We start from the raw sequence: 20,871 nt of genomic DNA, 5'->3' as shown, positions 1-20,871 counted from the left end.
AGAGAATTGATTTGGCTACCTATATCACCAAAGTTGACTTACCTTTTCCGGAGCACATCATGAAAGAACTCCAGAGTTAAGCGTGCTTGAACTGGAGTAGTGGAAGGATGGGTGACCTATCGGGAAGTGATTCGCGATAGCGTGTGAGTGAGGCCAAAGCACGGGGAAAGGTCGGGTGGTGATTGCAGGGTCAGTAAACAATGATTTCGGGCCTTGGAAAATTAACGACCGGCCGTCAGGTGGGATGGGGCCCACGGGTCGAGAGAGCGGGCGTGGGTGGCCCATTAGCCGTGGACGGATCGGGGCGTTATAAGTGGTATCAGAGCTGGTTAGCTATCTCAGTTCCGACCTGAGAGGCATCTTGAGACCTGTCGGGGGCGCAACGAGGACGTTGCGTTCTTTGAGAGGGGGTGAATTGTAACATCCCGAGTTGTGATATGTGAAAAGGCTTAAGAGAATTGATTTGGCTACCTATATCACCAAAGTTGACTTACCTTTTCCGGAGCACATCATGAAAGAACTCCAGAGTTAAGCGTGCTTGAACTGGAGTAGTGGAAGGATGGGTGACCTATCGGGAAGTGATTCGCGATAGCGTGTGAGTGAGGCCAAAGCACGGGGAAAGGTCGGGTGGTGATTGCAGGGTCAGTAAACAATGATTTCGGGCCTTGGAAAATTAACGACCGTCCGTCAGGTGGGATGGGGCCCACGGGTCGAGAGAGCGGGCGTGGGTGGCCCATTAGCCGTGGACGGATCGGGGCGTTATAAGTTTGTTCCTAAGAAGAAACACCGATGAGGATAGATATTCGTATCCAACTTTTTCATTTGACTTGCTCAGATGTCAAGTCTTTGAGTTAGCTCAAGAACATGTGGCTTGTTACAGCGAATGGTCCGAACCATGCGAGGGGAAAGTGGAAAGACGCATTGGCTTTATGAGTTTAAACGCAGAGAACAACGAGTTTATGGTTCTAGGGCGTCTCCCATTCAAGGGTCCCGCTGTGTATAGGTCAATCGATGGGCGTTGGACTGAGCTCCAGATAACACAACCCGTTTCCTTTGAAGGGATAGTTTCATATAAAAGCAAGTTTTACGCCATAGATCTCACCGGCAGAACAATAGTTGTAGAGCCAACTCTACAATTGCATACGTTTCAGCGGTCTAGACCGTCTTATAAGACAAGGAAACGCTGGGTGAGGAGACTAAAACCTTTTATATCCTTGCTTGGACTTTTAAGTTTTCGTGAGACAAAGTTGCAAACTAAGGTTTTATAGTCCGCACATTTCACTCATGGTCTGTTTTGAAAATTTGAGGGTTATAAACATTTTAGGGTAGATCTTAAAGAAAAAAAATGTATTTCCTAATTTAGGGACCATCAAACCTATGTTTCTAATCCTTTTAAAATTTTGGAGGCATATGCGAATGTTGCATCCGGCTGCAAGGCGTATGATTCCAAGCAAATCAAGCATTGGCTTCGGGGCCGACAAGTTATATTTAATTTAGGGGCCAATTGTTACTGAAGTTCCTCACTAGTTCTGTTGGTAAAGACTAAGAATAGTATAGTTTGGGGTTCCAGTTTGGGGTTCCGGGTTTAAAATGCTTGGGTGTACTTTTTAATATTTTTTTGTGTTTTATTAGATCATGGGCTTTTTCTGTTGGCTTCTGAGCCGGAAATTGTCAGGCCCGGCCCTGTCCGGCTGTGCCGCAGACCGGTCTTGATCATTTTCTTCTATTTTCATATGTTACATGTCTTCAACGCACAGCTTCTAAACTCAGGGGATAAGGTCCTTCTCGTAGAGATGTGCACAGAGAGACGAGCCGATTTTTTCATACCAAATATCCGTGAGAAGAAGATATGGTTCGAAGTTTCAGAGTTAGACGTGGAGAGAAACGACTGGAATCAAGTGGAAGATGTGGATGATCGTGTGCTGTTCTTGGAGCAATATTGCTCCTTCTCGTGCTTGGCTACTGAGATTCAGGGGTTTAGAGCCAACTCTATAATCTTTTCGGACCTGTGGGGCGGAACTAATTTGAATGAACATGAAAGCATTCTCGTGTATGAGTTCAACGAGCAAGGCGTTAGGTCTGTAGAAGACATTCCCGAGTATGTTGAGCTGTTTCCATCTCCCCCTGGTTGGGTTATCTCGAACGCATGATCTTATCACATTCATGAACATGAATATCATTATTTTTTCTTGTATAACAAAAGCTTGTGCTGCTATTTAAGCTTTTGATTTTTTTTTGTTAAACTGTAAATATTATAAATAAAATGTTTAGAGTTACAAAAACCTATTATAGTGGAAAAAAATCTATTATAGTGGCAAAATAAATAAACAAGAACAATACTTAGGTTCACCCCTATGGTGAATGGTTAAATTCACCTCACCATTTATAACCAACCAAAATACTATGTATGATTAATTAATAAAGGTAATAAAATTAAAAAATAAATGATTCAGAAAAACAATACCAATATTAAAACCGTCCGTAAAACCCAAAACTCTAAAAATTAAAATATAAACCCTAAACTTTAAACCCCAAATCATAAACCCTAAACCCCAAATCCTAAACCCTAAACCCAATACCTTAAATCCTAAATTCTAAACCCAAAATCCTAAACCCTAAACTCTAAATCCTAAACCCTAAACCCAAAACTCTAACCCTAAATCCTAAATCCTAAACCCTAAATCCAAAACACAACCCTAAATTAATCCCTAAACTCATTACTTGATCAGGGTTCGGGTTTATGGTTTAGAGTTTTGGGTTTAGGGTTTAGAATTTAAGGTTTAGAGTTTAGGGTTTATGGTTTAGGGTTTTGGGTTTAGAATTAAGAATTTTAGGTTTAGAGTTTACGATTTAGGGTTTATGGTTTAGAGGTTTGGGTTTTAGGTTTAGAAATTTGGGTTTAGAATTTAAGATTTGAAGTTTAGGATTTGAGGTTTAGGGTTTAGATATTAGATTTTTAGAATTTCGTTAACCCTAAACTCTAAATCCTAAACCCTAAACCCAAAACTCTAACCCTAAATCCTAAATCCTAAACCCTAAACCCAAAACACAACCCTAAATTAATCCCTAAACTCATTACTTGATCAGGGTTCGGGTTTATGGTTTAGAGTTTTGGGTTTAGGGTTTAGAATTTAAGGTTTAGAGTTTAGGGTTTATGGTTTAGGGTTTTGGGTTTAGAATTAAGAATTTTAGGTTTAGAGTTTAGGATTTAGGGTTTATGGTTTAGAGGTTTGGGTTTTAGGTTTAGAAATTTGGGTTTATAATTTAAGATTTGAAGTTTAGGATTTGAGGTTTAGGGTTTAGATATTAAATTTTTAGAATTTCGTTTCGTAGACGGCGTTAACGTTGGTGTTTTGTTTTCAGCAATTTTTTTTTAATTTTATTGCCTTTTTAACTAATCCTACGTGGCAATTTGGTTGGTTATAAAAGGTGAGGTGAATTTACCCATTCACCATAGGGGTGAATCCAAGTATTGTTCAATAAACAAGTATACACACAAGTTGATTTGAGTTACACTGTCATCGAATCCAAAATTGCATAAGAGAGTTCTCCTATTGCGTCTCGCACTTATTGTGTTGGGGATGTCCCTGTCGATAATGCTGAGGGTTATCTGCAGTGGGGTGAATCCGGTGAGATGCACTGCTGAGTAGCTAGCTTTTTTGATATATTATTTCATATTGTTATGGACAAAAGATAAGTTATTCCCTTGTAATCAGCAAGGCTTTAGTTCCAACGTTATATATAGAACAAGATATTTGCATCTGCCATCATGTCACATTTCAACACCTAAAACAATATGGTTGTATAAGAAATTATGTGGATCGACTAGATATCTCCTGACATGGCATTGAATTTGACTTTGTAATATTGTATCATGTCTCTATCGGTAATTTGGCATGGACTTGCGATTCACTAATAATTCTTAACTTTCTAAATTTTGTTAATACATTTTGCTTATATCATATATAAATGGTAAACTTATCAACTACAACGTAGAATTCTCCCTATATTTGTTGCTATACTATGGAATAATATGTCATCAGATAAAATTGTGTGCTATCGTATAAAGTAAGCACGTGACAGTCGAAGTTGTACCATAAAATTGATGAACATATATGTGGGCAAGTGGCAACATATTATAAGATAAGAAAAATAGAACGATCATATTCATGAAGTCTTCTTGCACAACTTGAAACTTATATCTAATCTATTAATTTAGAATTCTATTTTTTATCTATTTAAAAAATTGTCATTTAAATTTAGACTTATTCACGGCCTATTAAAAAAAAATAACATTCCTAATTATTTAGTTATACAATATAACTTTCAAATTACATTCAAATTTTTATTGGGTTCTTAACATTGTTATTTAAACCAAACCAAAAATTAAAATAACAAAATTCAAATTCATAAATAACTGAACAATTAGTATATTTCTTAAACCGATAACAAAAGCCCATAAATGAACCAAAATCAAACCAAAAATCAAAAATACAATCTTGACACGAACTAAAATTTATAAAATATCATCAGATCATAAAATTTTAATTTAAAACATAAATTATAAATAAAAAATAATTATGTGCAGCCGCACGGATCAGAATCTAGTTACTCTATAATCATAATTTGTTTTAACGATTGATATCAACTCGAAGGCAGGTGGAAGTATTATCCCTTATATACTAAAGCGCAAGTCGCATAGCGAATCAGATACTGCCATGTGAAAAAAGTTTAGAAAATAATTAAAAAAAATTGACACTTGGCAAAAAATTTAAAAAGAATTTAAAAACAATAATTTTATTTCCTATATTTTTTCAATCCAAATATTCAACTACCTATATTCCTATTTTTTTCTCAAAAACCCACTCCACGTTAACTTACATATTTTAAAACTGTTTTTTTTGTATAAAACTGTTTTCTTCATCTCTAATATAAATTAAATTATTGTCTTCTCTAAATTGTATCTACGAAATCATCAGAGGTGAGACTCTAAATTTTGACACATGGAGATCAAGGTTAATCTTCTAAATTGTACTCAGGGCTAAGCTTTACATAGAACAAACACTCACTGCATTGGTGCATCGTGTCTACACACTACACCACATCATCAAAAGGAAAAAGTAAGTGTTCCATTGTTATCAATCTTAAGTTTTTCTGCAACAATAATACAAAGTTCACGTTTTACGAAGAATTACGTTTACCGTGCAGCAACAATTACGTTCTTTTACGTCTTTGCTATAAATGGAGAGAACAAATGTGAAAAAGTTCATAAAGAAGCTACACATGAATTTTAGTGTAACCAAAAAACTCTTCTGTAAGTTTATGCTTTTCTATCAATTTCTTAGAATAATTCTTTTCTTATCCTCTAATACATAATCATTTCTGTATTTCTGCTATAGGTTGAAGATGCCACTGGAATATCATGCCAACTCAAAAGAATGGAAAATTAGAGTACTGGTCTCTCGGATGTGTGGGTAAAAAGGTACACACACTATGATTTCTAAAATTAAGTTTCGTATGAAGTTGATGAGTATTTGGGTAAATAGTAGTTTATTTTCTAAAAATAGGTTGTAGACTCCTGAAATATTGATATGTTTAGTTGTATAAATATTTTAATTACACAAATTTGTTCTCATGTTAACATTAGGAAAACTTTGGTTGTACTTTAATTCAGTGATTTTAGTTATAGTGATAGATTTTTTGTACTCTTGAAATCCAAAGTCTGCATCAAATATCGAAAACATTGTTTTAACACAGAAGCTATAAACTCTACTTTAAATTTAATTGTGTGACTGGAAATCTAATCGCTATAGGTGAATTTGCGATTTGAAAGCATTATTTGTAACGTTGACAAAAAAAAAATAGCATTATTTGTAACAATAACTAGATCAAAGATGACTATAAAATAGTGAAAAAGGTGTGTCAATATTTAACGAGAAATAAAATAGAGATAAAAGAAGGAGAATACTTGCAACCATTAAAAATATTTCGGGATTGTGGAGCTTAGATGATGATGAACACCATAGAAAAATAGTGAAGAAATATCTCAATCCCTGCTATCATCAAAATATGTATCTTATTTTTAATAAATGATTTTTTTCTATGTCATAATTTTTCAGAATTTTTTTTTTCAGATTACTTATAGTAATATATTCAAAATAATAAAAACAATACTGTATGAAAATTATATTTTCAAGAGATGTACATAAAAATCGAATGGATCAAATACAGTTCTTTTAACTATTTTATGTGTGTATATATCTCAACTACGATAACATAAAATGCTTACAGACTTATATATGAACCTCTACATTTTTAGAATATCAAATATTCTGCAAAACCGTTTCAGCAGATTTGCTTCAATATTACATATGGATGGTTCTTTATGTGTAAAAATACTAATTAGTTAAACTTAAAATTAGGACAAAATAATTAAAAATATAGGAGATTTGAGCCGTGCTTAACACAGGCACCGGAGTAACACTAGTATATATAGGTAAAATGTCTGCTTCTTTTTCATTTTATTTTTGTAATTTCTGCATTTCTATCCTCCATAATTCATGTTTTCTAGTAGTAAGAAGATTATATAACTTTCACGATTTTGTTACTATAATTGGCGGGAAAGTAGAAGATGCCAACTTGCTTACGACAACGACTCCAAGCTCCAAGGCAAAATTGACAATTAAAGAAACAGCAGTTATCAAGTCATATGGGTACATAGGACCATAAGGCCATAGCCTATCAAATCATAGCTCCATATTTAATCAAATTTTATTTAACTTTCCCCAATTTTTGTCGTTCACTCGTTTGCAAATTGGTAGGAAGGTAGAATAAATGATCTCCCTGTAAATATCTTTATCTACTTTTGTCTGCTTGCATCATCATCCATCCTACCAGAAATTTTTTTTTTTTTTGAGAAAACCAGAATTTTTAGTCTCACATTCATACGAAAACCATATTCGAAATCTGACCCTGCTAAAAAATATCGGAAATAACTATTCAGCATAAAATATACTGTTAAGAAATTCACCAAAACTAAAGAATCGTTTGATGAAAAACGATTAGAACATTAATTATAGTTTTTGTAATGTCCTAATTGTTTCCCTTTTTAAATTCCATAATTTTAACTCTTTATTAGTTCTTATACTCTCATTTTCATTTACTTATCTCTCTGTGGACATCTTATTATTATTTACTAGGGTCGGTCCGCCCTACGGGCGGGAATCTAGATTATTATAATTTTTATGATTTTGTAGTTTGTATTTTAGGTTTACATTCATAAGAAATGTGTATAATGTCTTTTAAAACGTTTTAGGTGAGAAAAAATTACATGTGATAAAATATATTTTGCTTGTTTACAATATTTTCTTTTATATTAAAAGGTTATATACACTGATATGCCGTAACGACCTCAAATGGTCTTCATGTTATTTCTTTTTACAAATATTTGATTCCATATTTGATGTGTTATTTATGGTACGTAATATTTAGGTTCAGAAGAATTGGATTGTGGATAATTTTTTTATATGTTATAAGATTATTTATTTTTTATGTTGGAATCATAGTCTTTTGACATGTTATTGGAGTTAAAGTGGTGATTATTTGAACTTGCATTTCTACTCTTATTAAAAATAGAATGTTATACTGAATGAGAAGAAGGTAATAATGCAAAGCTAATCAAAGTAAAATTCCAGTGATAAAAAATAAACAAATTTATTTGTTAAATGTGGTTTGCTGTATATTTTGGGCTCGGAAGAATGGATTTGTGAGTGTTATGATTAACATTTATATGAATAGTTTGGGCTGTAGAGGATTGCATTTGGTTGAGATAGGATATTCATAAATGATATGTTTGTCGTTGGTTATTGTTCAAAAGAACTGATTGCAGCTTCATATGGTTATCATTTGTAACTCGTGACAAAACTAATAGTTCTACAGATAAAAAAAAATACATAGAAATCATCAGTCACATATCAAGAGATTATATATACTTCAATCATCATCTGAGGTCATCTGCCAAGATCACTGAAATAATAGTCATTGTCCCCAAAAGCTTTGAATATCTTTTTCTAAAACAACTTTATGCTCTTTCCCCAAAATAAAATACATTTTTCTTTGCCTTAGCATTATTTTAGAACATAAATCAATCTCTAGTAGAGAAAAACAGAATAAATATATTTTTTTCAGCAAAAATCAACATTCCATGTCAAATAATTATTGGCTAGGTAGATCACCAGAACAGAAATAAAACAACAGAAATAGAAAAAATGTCAAATATAAGCATATGCATATGAGAACGTAGAAACTACATATGGAATTTAGACTCTAAATTGCATGAGCCTATGAGGGAACAAATATACGTTAAGAAAGCATTCAAATTCCTGCATAGAAAAATGCCGCACTTTTAATGTCTAGGAGAAGCTGTGTGGAAAATAAGAAGCTAGCCTTCTCCACAGAGTTGGGATCAACAACGAACTCCTCAATGATACATTGTCGACTTCGTATAAAGATGTTGCTCCTAGCTGCGCAAAATAGGATCCTCTCTAACACCATAGACTTTCGCGTGGCACCAGCCCGATGAGGAATCCAAGCTTTACTTGCTTTGTTGGACCAACAGACTGCTCCTGTTAAAAAAATGGCAGTTTGTAAAGCTATTTGTGGAAAACACAACTTGAAGAAGTAAAACAGTCGCAGATTTCGTACTTCCTGCAGCAAAAAGCCTCGAGTGCGTCTTACTCTTCACCCACTTGTTGTGATTCTATCTCACTCTGTTGAGCGGTAAGACTTCTGGCTGAAGCAAAAAATCACCAGCCTAAAGGACACACAACAGAGACATGAATGCATGAGAAACATACCAAGAATTTAGGATAACAGTCATTAATTGTGTTAACCAAAGATCATCTATAATAGTATATTTTACAGAACCACAAAGCTGTAAAATTAGTTACAAACCAATTCAGGACTCTCTGTGTAATAATAAGGGGAAGCACTACAAAGACTGAGTAAAATGATAACATATTACCTTGTCAAGAATGAGCTTGTACTCCACAAGTTCATTGTAAAAGTGCTGCAACTTGATTTCAGAAAAGGTGAGAGAAATTAAGCATAGGGCTGAAGAAATGGGAAGTAATGACTGTCCCAGAAATTAAAAAAAAAACAGACAGAGCAGTTATTGGGTTTATGCCGGCATTAGACTCCAACCTAAAGCACTGTGGTGTCGAGTTCAGGTTATGATCTGGTGTTTAATAATCTAATGTAGCATATAAACTGCAGAATGTATTATGGAAGTATACATACCTCCGAAAATAATTGTTGCCAGCTGCTGCCACCTTGTCAAAGTAGAGATAGGTGCGAGAAGTTGCGTTCGGGAATAACCAACATGCATATGAATTGTATATCAGTTACAGAGAGTTGTAGAGATTGTTTGATATGTAATTAAATAAATAAAAACATATAAGCAATTCTCTGAAAAACCAGCAATCAAACAACATAAGTATAACTACCTCCAACAATTTTTGGGCTGACACAATAACCTTTGGGTCTAGGCCCTAGCTCTGTAATTTTCAAGAAATGCAGTAGCCAATTCATTGAACACACGAAGCCAACCCGATACATCCCTGTACATGTATATTGTTTGGACTGATGTTAAAAGTTTTATTCTTTTAATTAATGTAAGAACAGACGCCAATAAAGAAACTTTTGGATATGAGAATGAGGCTGACCTTTGAATTTTTGGTTGCTACGTGTAACGTTGAACCCAGTAACAGAGTACATCGAGCCTTCCTGTTTGAAGGTGTTGAGCCAGTGTGCGTTAACAGAACCTTAAATCATGGTCAAAAACAAAAGGGATTTGAATCTCTGGTTTGAGTTTAAAAAAAGTAGTGAAAGGAGGAAGAAAGAGTTACGGGATTTCTGAAAGTGATGTTTATGGGATGAAAGCTAACCTTTTTATAGCTATAGAGCCACCGCCGCCTTGTGATGAGGGAAGATGAATTGAATGAGGAATCTTGTTTGGATTGGGTCAAAGGAGTTAAGACGGTAGTTAATGACGATGAATCAATGCATTCCATAACGGTTTGTACGAGATGAATCTAAGACGAAACGGTTTCGATTCATAGATTCATCATGAAGAACCCTCTCGAGGACACCATTGTTGCTTGAGCTAGACAGAGATCGCAGAACGATGAACCCTAGATGTCGACATCCCCATTCTTGAAGAAGATGAATGCAAGAGGCGTACGTTGTTTTTTTAACAGCCCAAGAAAATAAGAAAGAAGCCCATAAATAAAACCGTAAACCCCACTTTTAAGCAAATTAAACGAAAGCAAGGGAAACTCAATAATTAAGAGACACGTGTTGCTCTTTCATCTCTCTATTTGATGACGTGTCTCTCTCACAGGAGAGAAACATATTTATATATATATAGATAGTCAGTTTGCCATCTCCATCCTCAAAAGGTTGAGGATAACTCAAATCAACGTTTCTTGTCCTTCTAATATTATTCTGCGTATGGATCACTTAACATTATTTTAGATTATACACATTTAACTTTAAAGAACTTATAATCTTTCTTTCTAAAAAAAAAAAAACTTACACGTTTACTATTATGCTCTAATAGACAAACAAAATTTTAAGCATCGATTAATGGTTTGGTCAGTTTCATAAGTTACATCAACCTAGTAGACTAACCTTTAAATGATAAAATATTTTAATATATGAAAACTTAAATTGGAGTATAATTTAACGTTTGCCGGCGACTGATTTATTATTATTATTGTAACTCGTTGAGTTTTATCTTAGCATTATTAACATGCTGTTAGTCAAACATAAGTTTTGTCCGCTCTAAAGACAAAACTCATGTACAGCGCATGTAGATTGGAACCAAAAAGTATTAATATTTAATTACTAAATCATGAACTTATCATTGGGACAAATATCTATACTATACTAAAAGGGGGATATAAGTCATGGAGAGGGTGTCCACATAGGATAGAAAAATCAACCAATCAGAGAACCCGAAATTGCCATGTCATCTCATTTATTTTTCGTAAAAAATAAAAAAACAATGCGAATGTGAGAATCGAACCAGGGTTAGTATGATATATATATAGGACAGTTACCACTAAGCCATTGAAACTTTCTTGGACACATATACAAGAACCACTAAGTATATAATCACAAACTCTTATGTACATTTACAATAATATGAATTCAACTTTCAAGACTCTGATACTTTGTTTTGTAAAAAAAAAATAAGTAAGTGACTAAGCTAATATATTCTTAGAAAGTGTGAGAACGTTGACAAATATGAAAAAGCATAGATTTTTGTTTTCGTGACAAATTTAAGAATATACTATACTAAAAGGGGGATATAAGCCATGGAGAGGGTGTCCACATAGGATAGAAAAATCAACCAATCAGAGAACCCAAAATTGCCATGTCATCTCATTTATTTTTCGTAAAAAATAAAAAAACAATGCGAAGATGAGAATCGAACCCGGGTTAGTATGATATATATATAGGACAGTTACCACTAAGCCATTGAAACTTTCTTGGACACATATACAAGAACCACTAAGTATATAATCACAAACTCTTATGTACATTTACAATAATATGAATTCAACTTTCAAGACTCCGATACTTTGTTTTGTAAAAAAAAAATAAGTAAGTGACTAAGCTAATATATTCTTAGAAAGTGTGAGAACGTTGACAAATATGAAAAAGCATAGATTTTTGTTTTCGTGACAAAGTTAAGAATTTTGTAAAAGTAAGTTTAACATATAAATTTTCGTGACAAATATGAAAAAACATAGATTTTTGTAAAATTTTGACAAAACAACTCAAAACATACTTCTCTAATGTCTTAATAAAATATTATTTAAGGGTGCAATAATTAAATATATTAATTCAATAAATTTTGTAATTTATAGACAAAACAATAACACAACAAATTTTGAAATATTTGTTTAACCTATCGATTTTTTTTCATGAGAATCCAACTAAACAAGATAAAAAAAAAAATTAGATTTACAAATATTTAATTACCATTTTATTCAATTTTGATTAATTTCAAATTGTCATAATGTATCTTTTTGAAGTTACAAATATGAAAAAGCATAGAATTTTGTACAATTTGACAAAACAACTCAAAACATATTTTTCTAATGTCTTAATAAAATATTATTTAAGGATGCAATAATTAAATATATTAATTCAATAAATTTTATAATTTATAGACAAAACAATACCACAAAATTTTTTGAAACATTTGTTTAACAAATCGATTTTTTTTCATGAGAATCCAACTAAACAATTAGATTTACAAATATTTAATTACCATTTTATTCAATTTTGATTCATTTCAAATTGTAATAATGTATCTTTTTGAAGTTACAAAAAAATAATGTTCTTTCTTTATCACACTAGCATTATATATAGATTCTATATACACAAAATAAATATAATATAACAACATAAGCTTGCTTTCCCCGATTCATATGAAAACTTTTTAAGTTATCCACCAAAGCAAATTAATTAAATCAATGAAATTCTTAAAATACAGCAAATTAATATATAATTTTATTTTAAATTATTTAAAAAGTGTATTTTCGTTAAAACAAAATAATAAATAAGTAAAACTGATTTGATGGTAATTTTTATGATATATATATATATATATATATATATATATAATTTTTGTGAAAGAAATAGAAGCTTAATATGGACAAAAATCTTAAATACAAAAACCTCTAAAAATTAACAAAAAAAACTAATAAATTAAACTATGATATCACTTAAAAGCTTCTTAGACCATACTAATAAAATATTTAAGCGATAATTAGACAAATTTGATTTTTTTTTTCAGCAAAAAGTTTATTATTAATTAGCATCAGTTATTTCAAGATGTTTAAGAAATAGTGGACAAAAAAATAGGATGGACATTAATGATATATGAACTATGAATAGTACTTTGTGAAGCAGACTTAGATAACATATCTGCACATCCATTTCCAGTCCTTTTTGATGCCTAAATTCAATTTCTTCAGAGTATTTATTCCACAAATAGATCGTATGAGATATTGTTTTGATATGTAGATTTGTTTTTTCAATGTTAAGAAGATTGATAACTGTAAAAATGTCTCCTTCGAATATGATATGTCTATAACCGAGTCCCCAACATGAGACAAGTTTGTTTAAAAAGTAAATAATTTTATTTTTTTTATATTATATAATCAATATATATTATTTACTGATAATAAAAATATAATTATTCATCTATCACAAATATCTATGCAAATATGTGAATCAAGTACAACAATCAAACAACATAATGATTTCCACAAAAAAAATTTAAAAAATATATTTATGTTATGTAGTCATATTTTATATTCTTTAAATAATGTAATACAATATTATACATTATTTTTTTAGAATTGAGAAATACATATATCAGTTAGACAAATTTGATTTTTATTTTGTGAGCAAAAAGTTTATTATTAATTAGCATTACTTATTTCAAGATGTTTAAGAAATTATGGACAAAAAAATAGGATGGACATAAATGATATATGAACTATAAATAGTTTTTTGTAAAGCTGACTTAGATAACACATATGCACATCCATTTCCAGTCATTTTTGATGCATAAATTCAATTTGATTCAGAGCAGTTATTCCACAAAGAGATCGTATGAGATATTGTTTTGATATTCAGATTTGTTTCTTAATTGTTAAGAAGATTGATAAGTGTAAAAATGTTTCATTCGAATATGATATGTCAATAACCGAGTCCCCAACATGAGACAAGTTTGTTAAAAAGTAAATAATTCTATTTTTCTTATATTATATAATAAATATATATTATTTACTGATAATAAAAATATAGTTATTCATCTATCACAAATATCTATGCAAATATGTGAATTAAGTACAACAATCAAACAACATAATGATTTCCACAAAGAAAATATAAAAAATATATTTATGTTATGTAGTCTTATTTTATATTCTTTAAATAATATAATACAATATTATACATTATTTTTTAGAATTGAGAAATACATATAATATCTTATCCGCGCGTAGCGCGGTTAAAAAATCTAGTAAATATAACAAAAACAGTTCGGTGACAGCAAAAATCCTACTTCAAATTAATCAGCCAAGTATTGTACCTAAGGGCATCATTATTGGTGTCCCTCAGGTTGAGGCCCTTAAACGTAGGGTCCCTTAACTTTTAACTAAAAATGCTAAGAGACTTCTCTCAAGTCCCTTATTTAAGGGCCACTCTTTAGCTTTTTTAGTTAAAAGCTAAGGGACCCTACACTTAAGGACCCAACTTAAGGGACACCAATAATGATGCCCTAACAACACGGTATGTATACAACAATTTGGTATCTTCCTCTTCCATACGTCTTTGTGCAATTTTACAAAATAATAGTTGTCGTGTTGTCGGCGGGTTTAGTCGTTTTAACCAATGATTCATATATTTGTACGCGTCACTCTATCATCAGTTTAAACTATGCACCCAACAATTATTGTACTTGATTTCTGAAAAACAGTTTTGTATATAAAATGAATTAATATTTGCCAAGTCTAATTATGAGTTAGCAAAGCAAACCATATGATACCCGTGAAAACTTAATAACTTATGAAAATCATAACCTAAAAGAAAAAAATGAAAACACATGCACATATTCTAGTAAGATATAACCTTGTGGTGCACAAAAAAAAACATATGACCTTGTGAATATGAAAAAGAAAAGTACAACTTTACAAAGCTAAATTTGCCAAACATAAAAAATCCATTGCATATCATATGAGCTAAAAATACACACTATGTTTATAATGTCATATAAAACCCTCATATTGTTTGGGAAATATTGAAAAATATATATTCAGATATTCTTATAGTACATAAATTTTTGTTAATGTACAACAGTTTTGGTTACTCGATTTCCATAAAGGTTTGAAGAAATATTTAGAAGAATCATGATACTAATGATAATCTTGTGATTATATAATATAAAACATTCATGACACCAATGGTAATATATATTGTGAATACATTATCATTTGTATCATGGATCTTCTAGATCCATTATACGTACTCCTCATGTTGTTTTTTGAATCACCCGGATCCTTTTCCAAAACATTTTAAGGTTTCATATGAGGAAATCAAAATCATTTATAGAAATAAAATTTATGTTTTTATTACATAAGATATTAACTCAATTGCATAAATTTATTTCAAAATTTTCCAAGTTGCTTAATTGTTTTGTTCGTTTCGTAATAATGTGGTCCACTACCGAACGACCAAAGCTAGATTGAATAATGCGTCTAAATAATAAAGAAAAATACTTAAGATTGTCAATAACGTAAATCATGACCAGTTATTAATCAACAAGAAGACGGCCACGTTATAAAATTTGTATTACAGCTATACATATAACAAATACATTCACTATAGATTTCCGTAACTGTACTTACGTGCACATAGATATTATCTTCCCTATATATATAGAGTACAAAGACGTGTTTTGTTTTCGCTCAAACCAACTCATCTTTTTCTTTATTTCTCTCCTTAGTCTTCGCTTCTTTTCCAACAAAAAGACTCCATAGTTATCTCCACAAGAAACAGAAAAGATCTATAGATATTTCAAATCTCAAGCAGCATTTCTTTTTTGCTCGTATTTTCCCCAGAATTTCAGGCATAATTAAGCAAGCTCGACGTGACTCTGGTTGCGGGGTTCATAATCGCCAGGTTAGTGTTAATTTCATTTATCTTGTCCTCTTTTAGCTCGTTGACAGGTCTCCTTCAATTTTTGTTTTAATACATCCTTTTAACGGAAATGCATAGGCAACTTTGGATTCTGAATGCATGTTCAACAAAAAACTTAAGATTCTGAATTAACAAGGAAAATATACTTTTAGGGTTCTGATAACGAACTGTTAATCTTGTTAATTAGAATTGTTATTTTCATGTTTTGTCCCTTTTCTCATCGTTCTTCTTTCATAAACCCAAAATGCTTCCAGAAAAAATAACTGAGACTAAACCCCAATATGCCAATAGCTAACATTTAATTTTTAACTCATTAGCTGTAGCCAATGCGACGGTTTGTTAGTCCGTTATATGTAGGATGAATACCGTTTTTTCACAGCGATTGATTACCTGTTGGCTGTTATTGTTACAATAACCATAAGCCTTGTTGGCCGGTCGGACCATAAATTTCAAGTGGACCCGATAAGTTTGATGGACACAGCTTAGCTCAGCAGTCACCACACAATTGACTAGAAATTAGTCGTTACTTTTAAAAATGTACACTTTTTTTATATTCTGTTGTTTGCAGGAGTTTTGTTTTGTTAAAAGTAGTTTAGTGGTAGAGAGCATCATTACAATTAATTACCGTGATCACTCAATCAATTCTATGATTACTCAATCACGAAAATCACTCATACTATCCTAGAATTGCTCGTATTTCTGCATAAATATGTAAGTGACTCCTAGTTATTGAGGTATTGAATCGAATGATGTTATTGACAAGAGCAATGCTTATACAGAAGAGATGATGCAAGTTAGGTGAGAGTATATGCAGGATTAATGTGAGAATATATGCAGCGTAATGATAGGAGTGTGCATCAAGACTTTCCATAGTCCCATACTAGTCTCCTACTCAATAATATAAAGTACATATTCTTTACATTTAGTACCGTATTTTTGGGCAACTTTGGTAGAAAATTTGTTACTACCATATATTTCCATGTTTTTCTTAGCTCATGAAAATAAAATCCATGTAAACAATCCGTAGACTCATTAAGACAGTTCTAAAATTATTAGTTTTCTGAAATAAGATTTGAAAGATTACCCTATACAAATTTAATAATCTTATGAATTTGTTTTTAAGATAATTATTCATAGGATAATCTTATGAATTTGTTCTCTTTTATGATTGTTGTTTGATTTGATGAGGATTTACAAGAGCCTCCAACACATATTTATAGTTGAAGTGGAATCATTTAGGATCAAACAAAGAACAATGGTGTTTTTTTTTTCTAGCCCGTGATGTCGAATCGAGGGCAAGTGTAGTTGAATTCCATTCAGCTGAGAAATTAAACCACCTTAGTGGCTAGACCACTAGCCTTTAAATATAATGATTTTTAGGTGAATGTCTATAGGTGGAGAATTTAGGTTAGAATATCTGTTTATAGGTGGAGAACTTAGGTAGATAGATTTAGTGGGTTAGATCATGCTTTTGTTTTGATAGAAAAAAACTGTTTCTATTTTTATCAGCTTGTCATTTTGGAAAATTTAAAACCCAGATCCATTTTCTAGATAACGCTAGAAAAATATGTTACAGAGAATAATTAAGGAAAAACAGAGAAAAAAGGTTAAAATCTTGTGACCAAGAACTGGCGAGAAGTTTCTCCTCCACTAACATGGCCAGTATTTTGAAAAAAAAGCCAGTATTTTATTTAGAATTTTGTCGAACTATATAGTTATTGTCTTCCCTCGCATATGCTTCAAAATCATATAAGTTTTATACTAATCAATCATTTTGGCTGATGAATGAATCAATGATACAAGTCAAGTCAAAAGATAAATTACTTTTGTAGATTAAAAAATAACGTAATAGTTGACGTTTTGTTTACAGGGGAATATTTGCTAAAAAAGATTATTAACAATGGAGGGGAGATCAAATTGTGTGCAAATAGAATTAGAAGAAGAGCTGCCAACATTACTGAGAACAGCCACGACAGAAGAAATGGTTGGCTTTGACAATTACAAGGATAATAATCTTCCTCTTCCACGCTTCATCAGTCGCTTTCATCCTTATCATGCATCCACGACTACTTTGGTATATTATTTATTTTATTTATTGCATTCCACGTTCACAAACATTAGGTTTTGAAGTTATTATATAACTAAATTCGACCTAATTTCGTTGCATATATATATGTGAATAGAATGGTCAAGAAGCAGCAAGATCATCAATGGAAGCTCATCGTAGCTATATTGAGGATCTCAAAGAGACTGCACCATGGATGCAGATCAATCATCAAAGAAAACCATCACTTTCAATGCCAACTTCACCAAATATTCTCATGATATCCGATCCGACATCAACGTCTTCCGACAACAACAACACTGTATCGACTGGAAAGTCAGTCAAGTTCATCTCTCAGCCGATGGCCAAAGTGTCATCTCTCTACATAGGAAGCGGCAATGATGATGATGATGGTCGTCGTCATGACAATCATCATCATCAGCAACATCAACAACAGAGTGGTCAACTTCAAAATCAAAACCCGGGGATGCATAAGCTTAAGGATCACAGGTACACCTCGTTCAAGACTTGGTCAGGGAAACTGGAGAGACAGTTTACAAGAAAACCAGCTGCTATTGAACCGGAGACACCAAACCGGCCTAAGGAGAATATAAATACTAATGAAGCCATGCCTGTGGACCGTTACTATGATGCCTTGGAAGGTCCTGAATTAGAGACTCTCCGGGTACGTACCTACACTTGTTTTCACTAAACCAGTGCCGGTCGGACATTTAAAAAAAAAAATTATAACGTCCTACGCTCAAATAAAAGTTTATGCTCTTATTCTTCATATAATTTTTTCATAATGTTCTACATGCAACTAAAATTGTGGTGCTTTAAGCGATCGGTTATTTTGATTATGCTCGGGATCAAGCCTGCATTAGACTATATATCCATGACTGACATATATTCTAATTATTTTTTTATTTTTTTGGACGTTGCAGCCTCTAGAAGAAATCGTTCTACCAAGTGAACAAACGTGGCCGTTTCTTCTTCGTTACCCCATATCAACCTTCGGTATGTGCCTTGGAGTGAGCAGCCAAGCCATAATGTGGAAAACCCTAGCCACTGCCGAGCCAACCAAGTTCCTCCATGTGCCCCTATGGATCAACCAAGCTCTCTGGTTCATCTCAGTCGCTTTAGTCTTTACCATTGCCATCATTTACCTCCTCAAAATCATCCTCTACTTCGAAGCCGTACGCCGTGAATACTACCACCCCATCAGAATCAACTTCTTCTTCGCTCCTTTCATTTCATTACTCTTCTTAGCCCTCGGGGTCCCACCTTCCGTAATGACAGAACTGCCACAGTTCCTGTGGTACCTCCTCATGTTTCCTTTCATCTGCCTTGAGCTCAAGATTTACGGTCAATGGATGTCCGGTGGTCAACGCAGGCTCTCCCGGGTCGCCAACCCTACGAACCATCTGTCAATCGTCGGGAACTTTGTGGGGGCGTTGCTTGGTGCAAGCATGGGACTTAGGGAAGGTCCAATGTTTTTCTACGCTGTTGGGATGGCTCATTACTTGGTTCTGTTCGTGACACTATACCAAAGACTACCTACCAACGAGACTTTGCCTAAAGATCTTCACCCTGTCTTTTTCCTTTTTGTTGCGGCCCCGAGTGTTGCTTCCATGGCTTGGGCTAAGATCACTGGCTCCTTTGACTATGGCTCCAAAGTTTGTTACTTCATCGCCATTTTCCTCTACTTCTCTTTGGTGCGTTTCACATCTAAGTTTGGTTCATACTTTTTGCTTAGTCAGAAAAATATCTACTAATACAAAATTTTGCAAAATTTTTATAGGCTGTGCGGATTAATTTCTTTCGTGGAATCAAGTAAGTATTATAAATTTTTAATTTTTGTTTCTTAATTCGTATAATTTTCTCTGACCCTTTTTCTACTTTTTATAGATTTTCGTTGTCTTGGTGGGCGTATACATTTCCAATGACCGGAGCTGCAATTGCAACCATCAGGTACGCAACAGTAGTGAGGAGCACTATGACTCAAGTCATGTGTGTGATCCTCTGTGCTATAGCAACACTAGTCGTTTCGGCACTGCTAGTGACTACCATCATCCATGTCTTTGTCCTCGGCGATCTTTTTCCTAATGACTACGCCATAGCCATCAGCAACCGCCCGAGACGCAAACAGACTAGCCACCACCGGTGGCTCGACCAACTAAGAAACGTAAGCTCAGAGAACATCGAGAATTTCTTGAAATTCACAGACTCCGACAGCAGTCAGAGTAATGATCTAGAAGCTGGGAATGGAAAAATTCAAGAGAACGATTCGGCTTAAAAAAAACATAAACAGTTTTCATAACCCCTGGTTTAATCGAGTCATCGTATCCAAGTTTTGGTTTTGAGTTGTTGTCAGTGTCTCTGACACAAGTGAGGAACCTAGTAACGTAACTGTTGGTTGCTATGGTTCTAATGAGCATGTGTGAACCAGCAGTAAACCAGTGAAAGCGGTTATGAGAATACTGTATGTAAACTTGTTTTGTTTCAATAAATAAAATATTTTTGAGGGTTTATCATTACATCAGCAGCATCATAAAATAGTATCAGCAGTTCTATTCACTTTGGTTCAGTTCGACAGATAAAACTCTAAAGAGACCAAAGACATTGAAAGCAGAGTAAGACCAGGTGTTCAATAAAGGGAATCTTGGATCCATGGTAAATCAACAGAATCAGCATTTATAATGTAATTTCCGCAAGAAAGATGTGCACACTATCGAAGAAGTGCAGTATCTAAGAAGTGCAGTATAAGACCATCTCTAACCTATCTCTATAATAGAGATCTCTAAAATAAAAGAAAAAATAAAGTTAGTGTTTTTGCTCCAATGTGTTCCTCTATAATAGATGAATGCTATATTTGCCTCTATAAATAGAGGAATGCTATTTTTTTCCTCTATATTTAGAGGAAAAAATAGCATTCCTCTATTTATAGAAGCAAATATAGCATTCCTCTATTATAGAGGAACATGAGCAAAAACATCATCTCTATTTTTTCCTCTATTTTAGAAATCTCTATTATAGAGATGGGTTGG

At 32.9% G+C, this 20,871-nt stretch overlaps 3 protein-coding genes across 9 annotated transcripts; 2 read left to right on the top strand and 1 right to left on the bottom strand.

The window, feature by feature from the left end:
- The first annotated feature begins 615 nt into the window (after nucleotides 1–615).
- Nucleotides 616–6,162, top strand: LOC103874803 (putative F-box/kelch-repeat protein At5g24040). Its single transcript, XM_033273305.1, has 2 exons — nucleotides 616–1,187; nucleotides 1,758–6,162. The coding sequence occupies exons 1-2, from the start codon at nucleotides 930–932 to the stop codon at nucleotides 2,148–2,150; spliced, it is 651 nt and encodes a 216-aa protein (XP_033129196.1). The 5' UTR covers nucleotides 616–929; the 3' UTR covers nucleotides 2,151–6,162.
- A 1,992-nt stretch (nucleotides 6,163–8,154) lies between these two features.
- LOC103874271 lies at nucleotides 8,155–10,338 on the bottom strand. Of its 7 annotated transcripts, none has more exons than XR_004448569.1 (7): nucleotides 9,945–10,326; nucleotides 9,723–9,821; nucleotides 9,504–9,617; nucleotides 9,298–9,329; nucleotides 9,023–9,133; nucleotides 8,704–8,812; nucleotides 8,155–8,624 (listed from the first exon to the last, which is right to left on the bottom strand). XR_004448569.1 is itself a non-coding variant. In XM_033273307.1 (6 exons), the coding sequence occupies exons 2-6, from the start codon at nucleotides 9,772–9,774 to the stop codon at nucleotides 8,759–8,761; spliced, it is 342 nt and encodes a 113-aa protein (XP_033129198.1). In that variant the 5' UTR covers nucleotides 9,775–9,821; nucleotides 9,945–10,338; the 3' UTR covers nucleotides 8,155–8,758. The 7 variants fall into 7 exon arrangements, 2 of the variants coding, with proteins under 2 accessions (XP_033129198.1, XP_033129197.1); XR_634163.3 differs by having other exon boundaries at nucleotides 9,023–9,209; nucleotides 9,945–10,323; XR_004448570.1 differs by having other exon boundaries at nucleotides 9,023–9,067; nucleotides 9,945–10,323.
- A 4,019-nt stretch (nucleotides 10,339–14,357) lies between these two features.
- Nucleotides 14,358–20,361, top strand: LOC103874270 (S-type anion channel SLAH3). Its single transcript, XM_009152684.2, has 6 exons — nucleotides 14,358–15,762; nucleotides 17,651–17,854; nucleotides 17,964–18,509; nucleotides 18,769–19,539; nucleotides 19,626–19,657; nucleotides 19,733–20,361. The coding sequence occupies exons 2-6, from the start codon at nucleotides 17,681–17,683 to the stop codon at nucleotides 20,118–20,120; spliced, it is 1,911 nt and encodes a 636-aa protein (XP_009150932.1). The 5' UTR covers nucleotides 14,358–15,762; nucleotides 17,651–17,680; the 3' UTR covers nucleotides 20,121–20,361.
- Nucleotides 20,362–20,871: the final 510 nt, after the last annotated feature.

The sequence above is a fragment of the Brassica rapa genome, chromosome A06 (assembly GCF_000309985.2).
Source record: "Brassica rapa cultivar Chiifu-401-42 chromosome A06, CAAS_Brap_v3.01, whole genome shotgun sequence".
NCBI lineage: Eukaryota > Viridiplantae > Streptophyta > Magnoliopsida > Brassicales > Brassicaceae > Brassica > Brassica rapa.
Note: the sequence above shows the minus strand (reverse complement) of the source record. Positions and strands in the feature narration are given on the sequence as shown.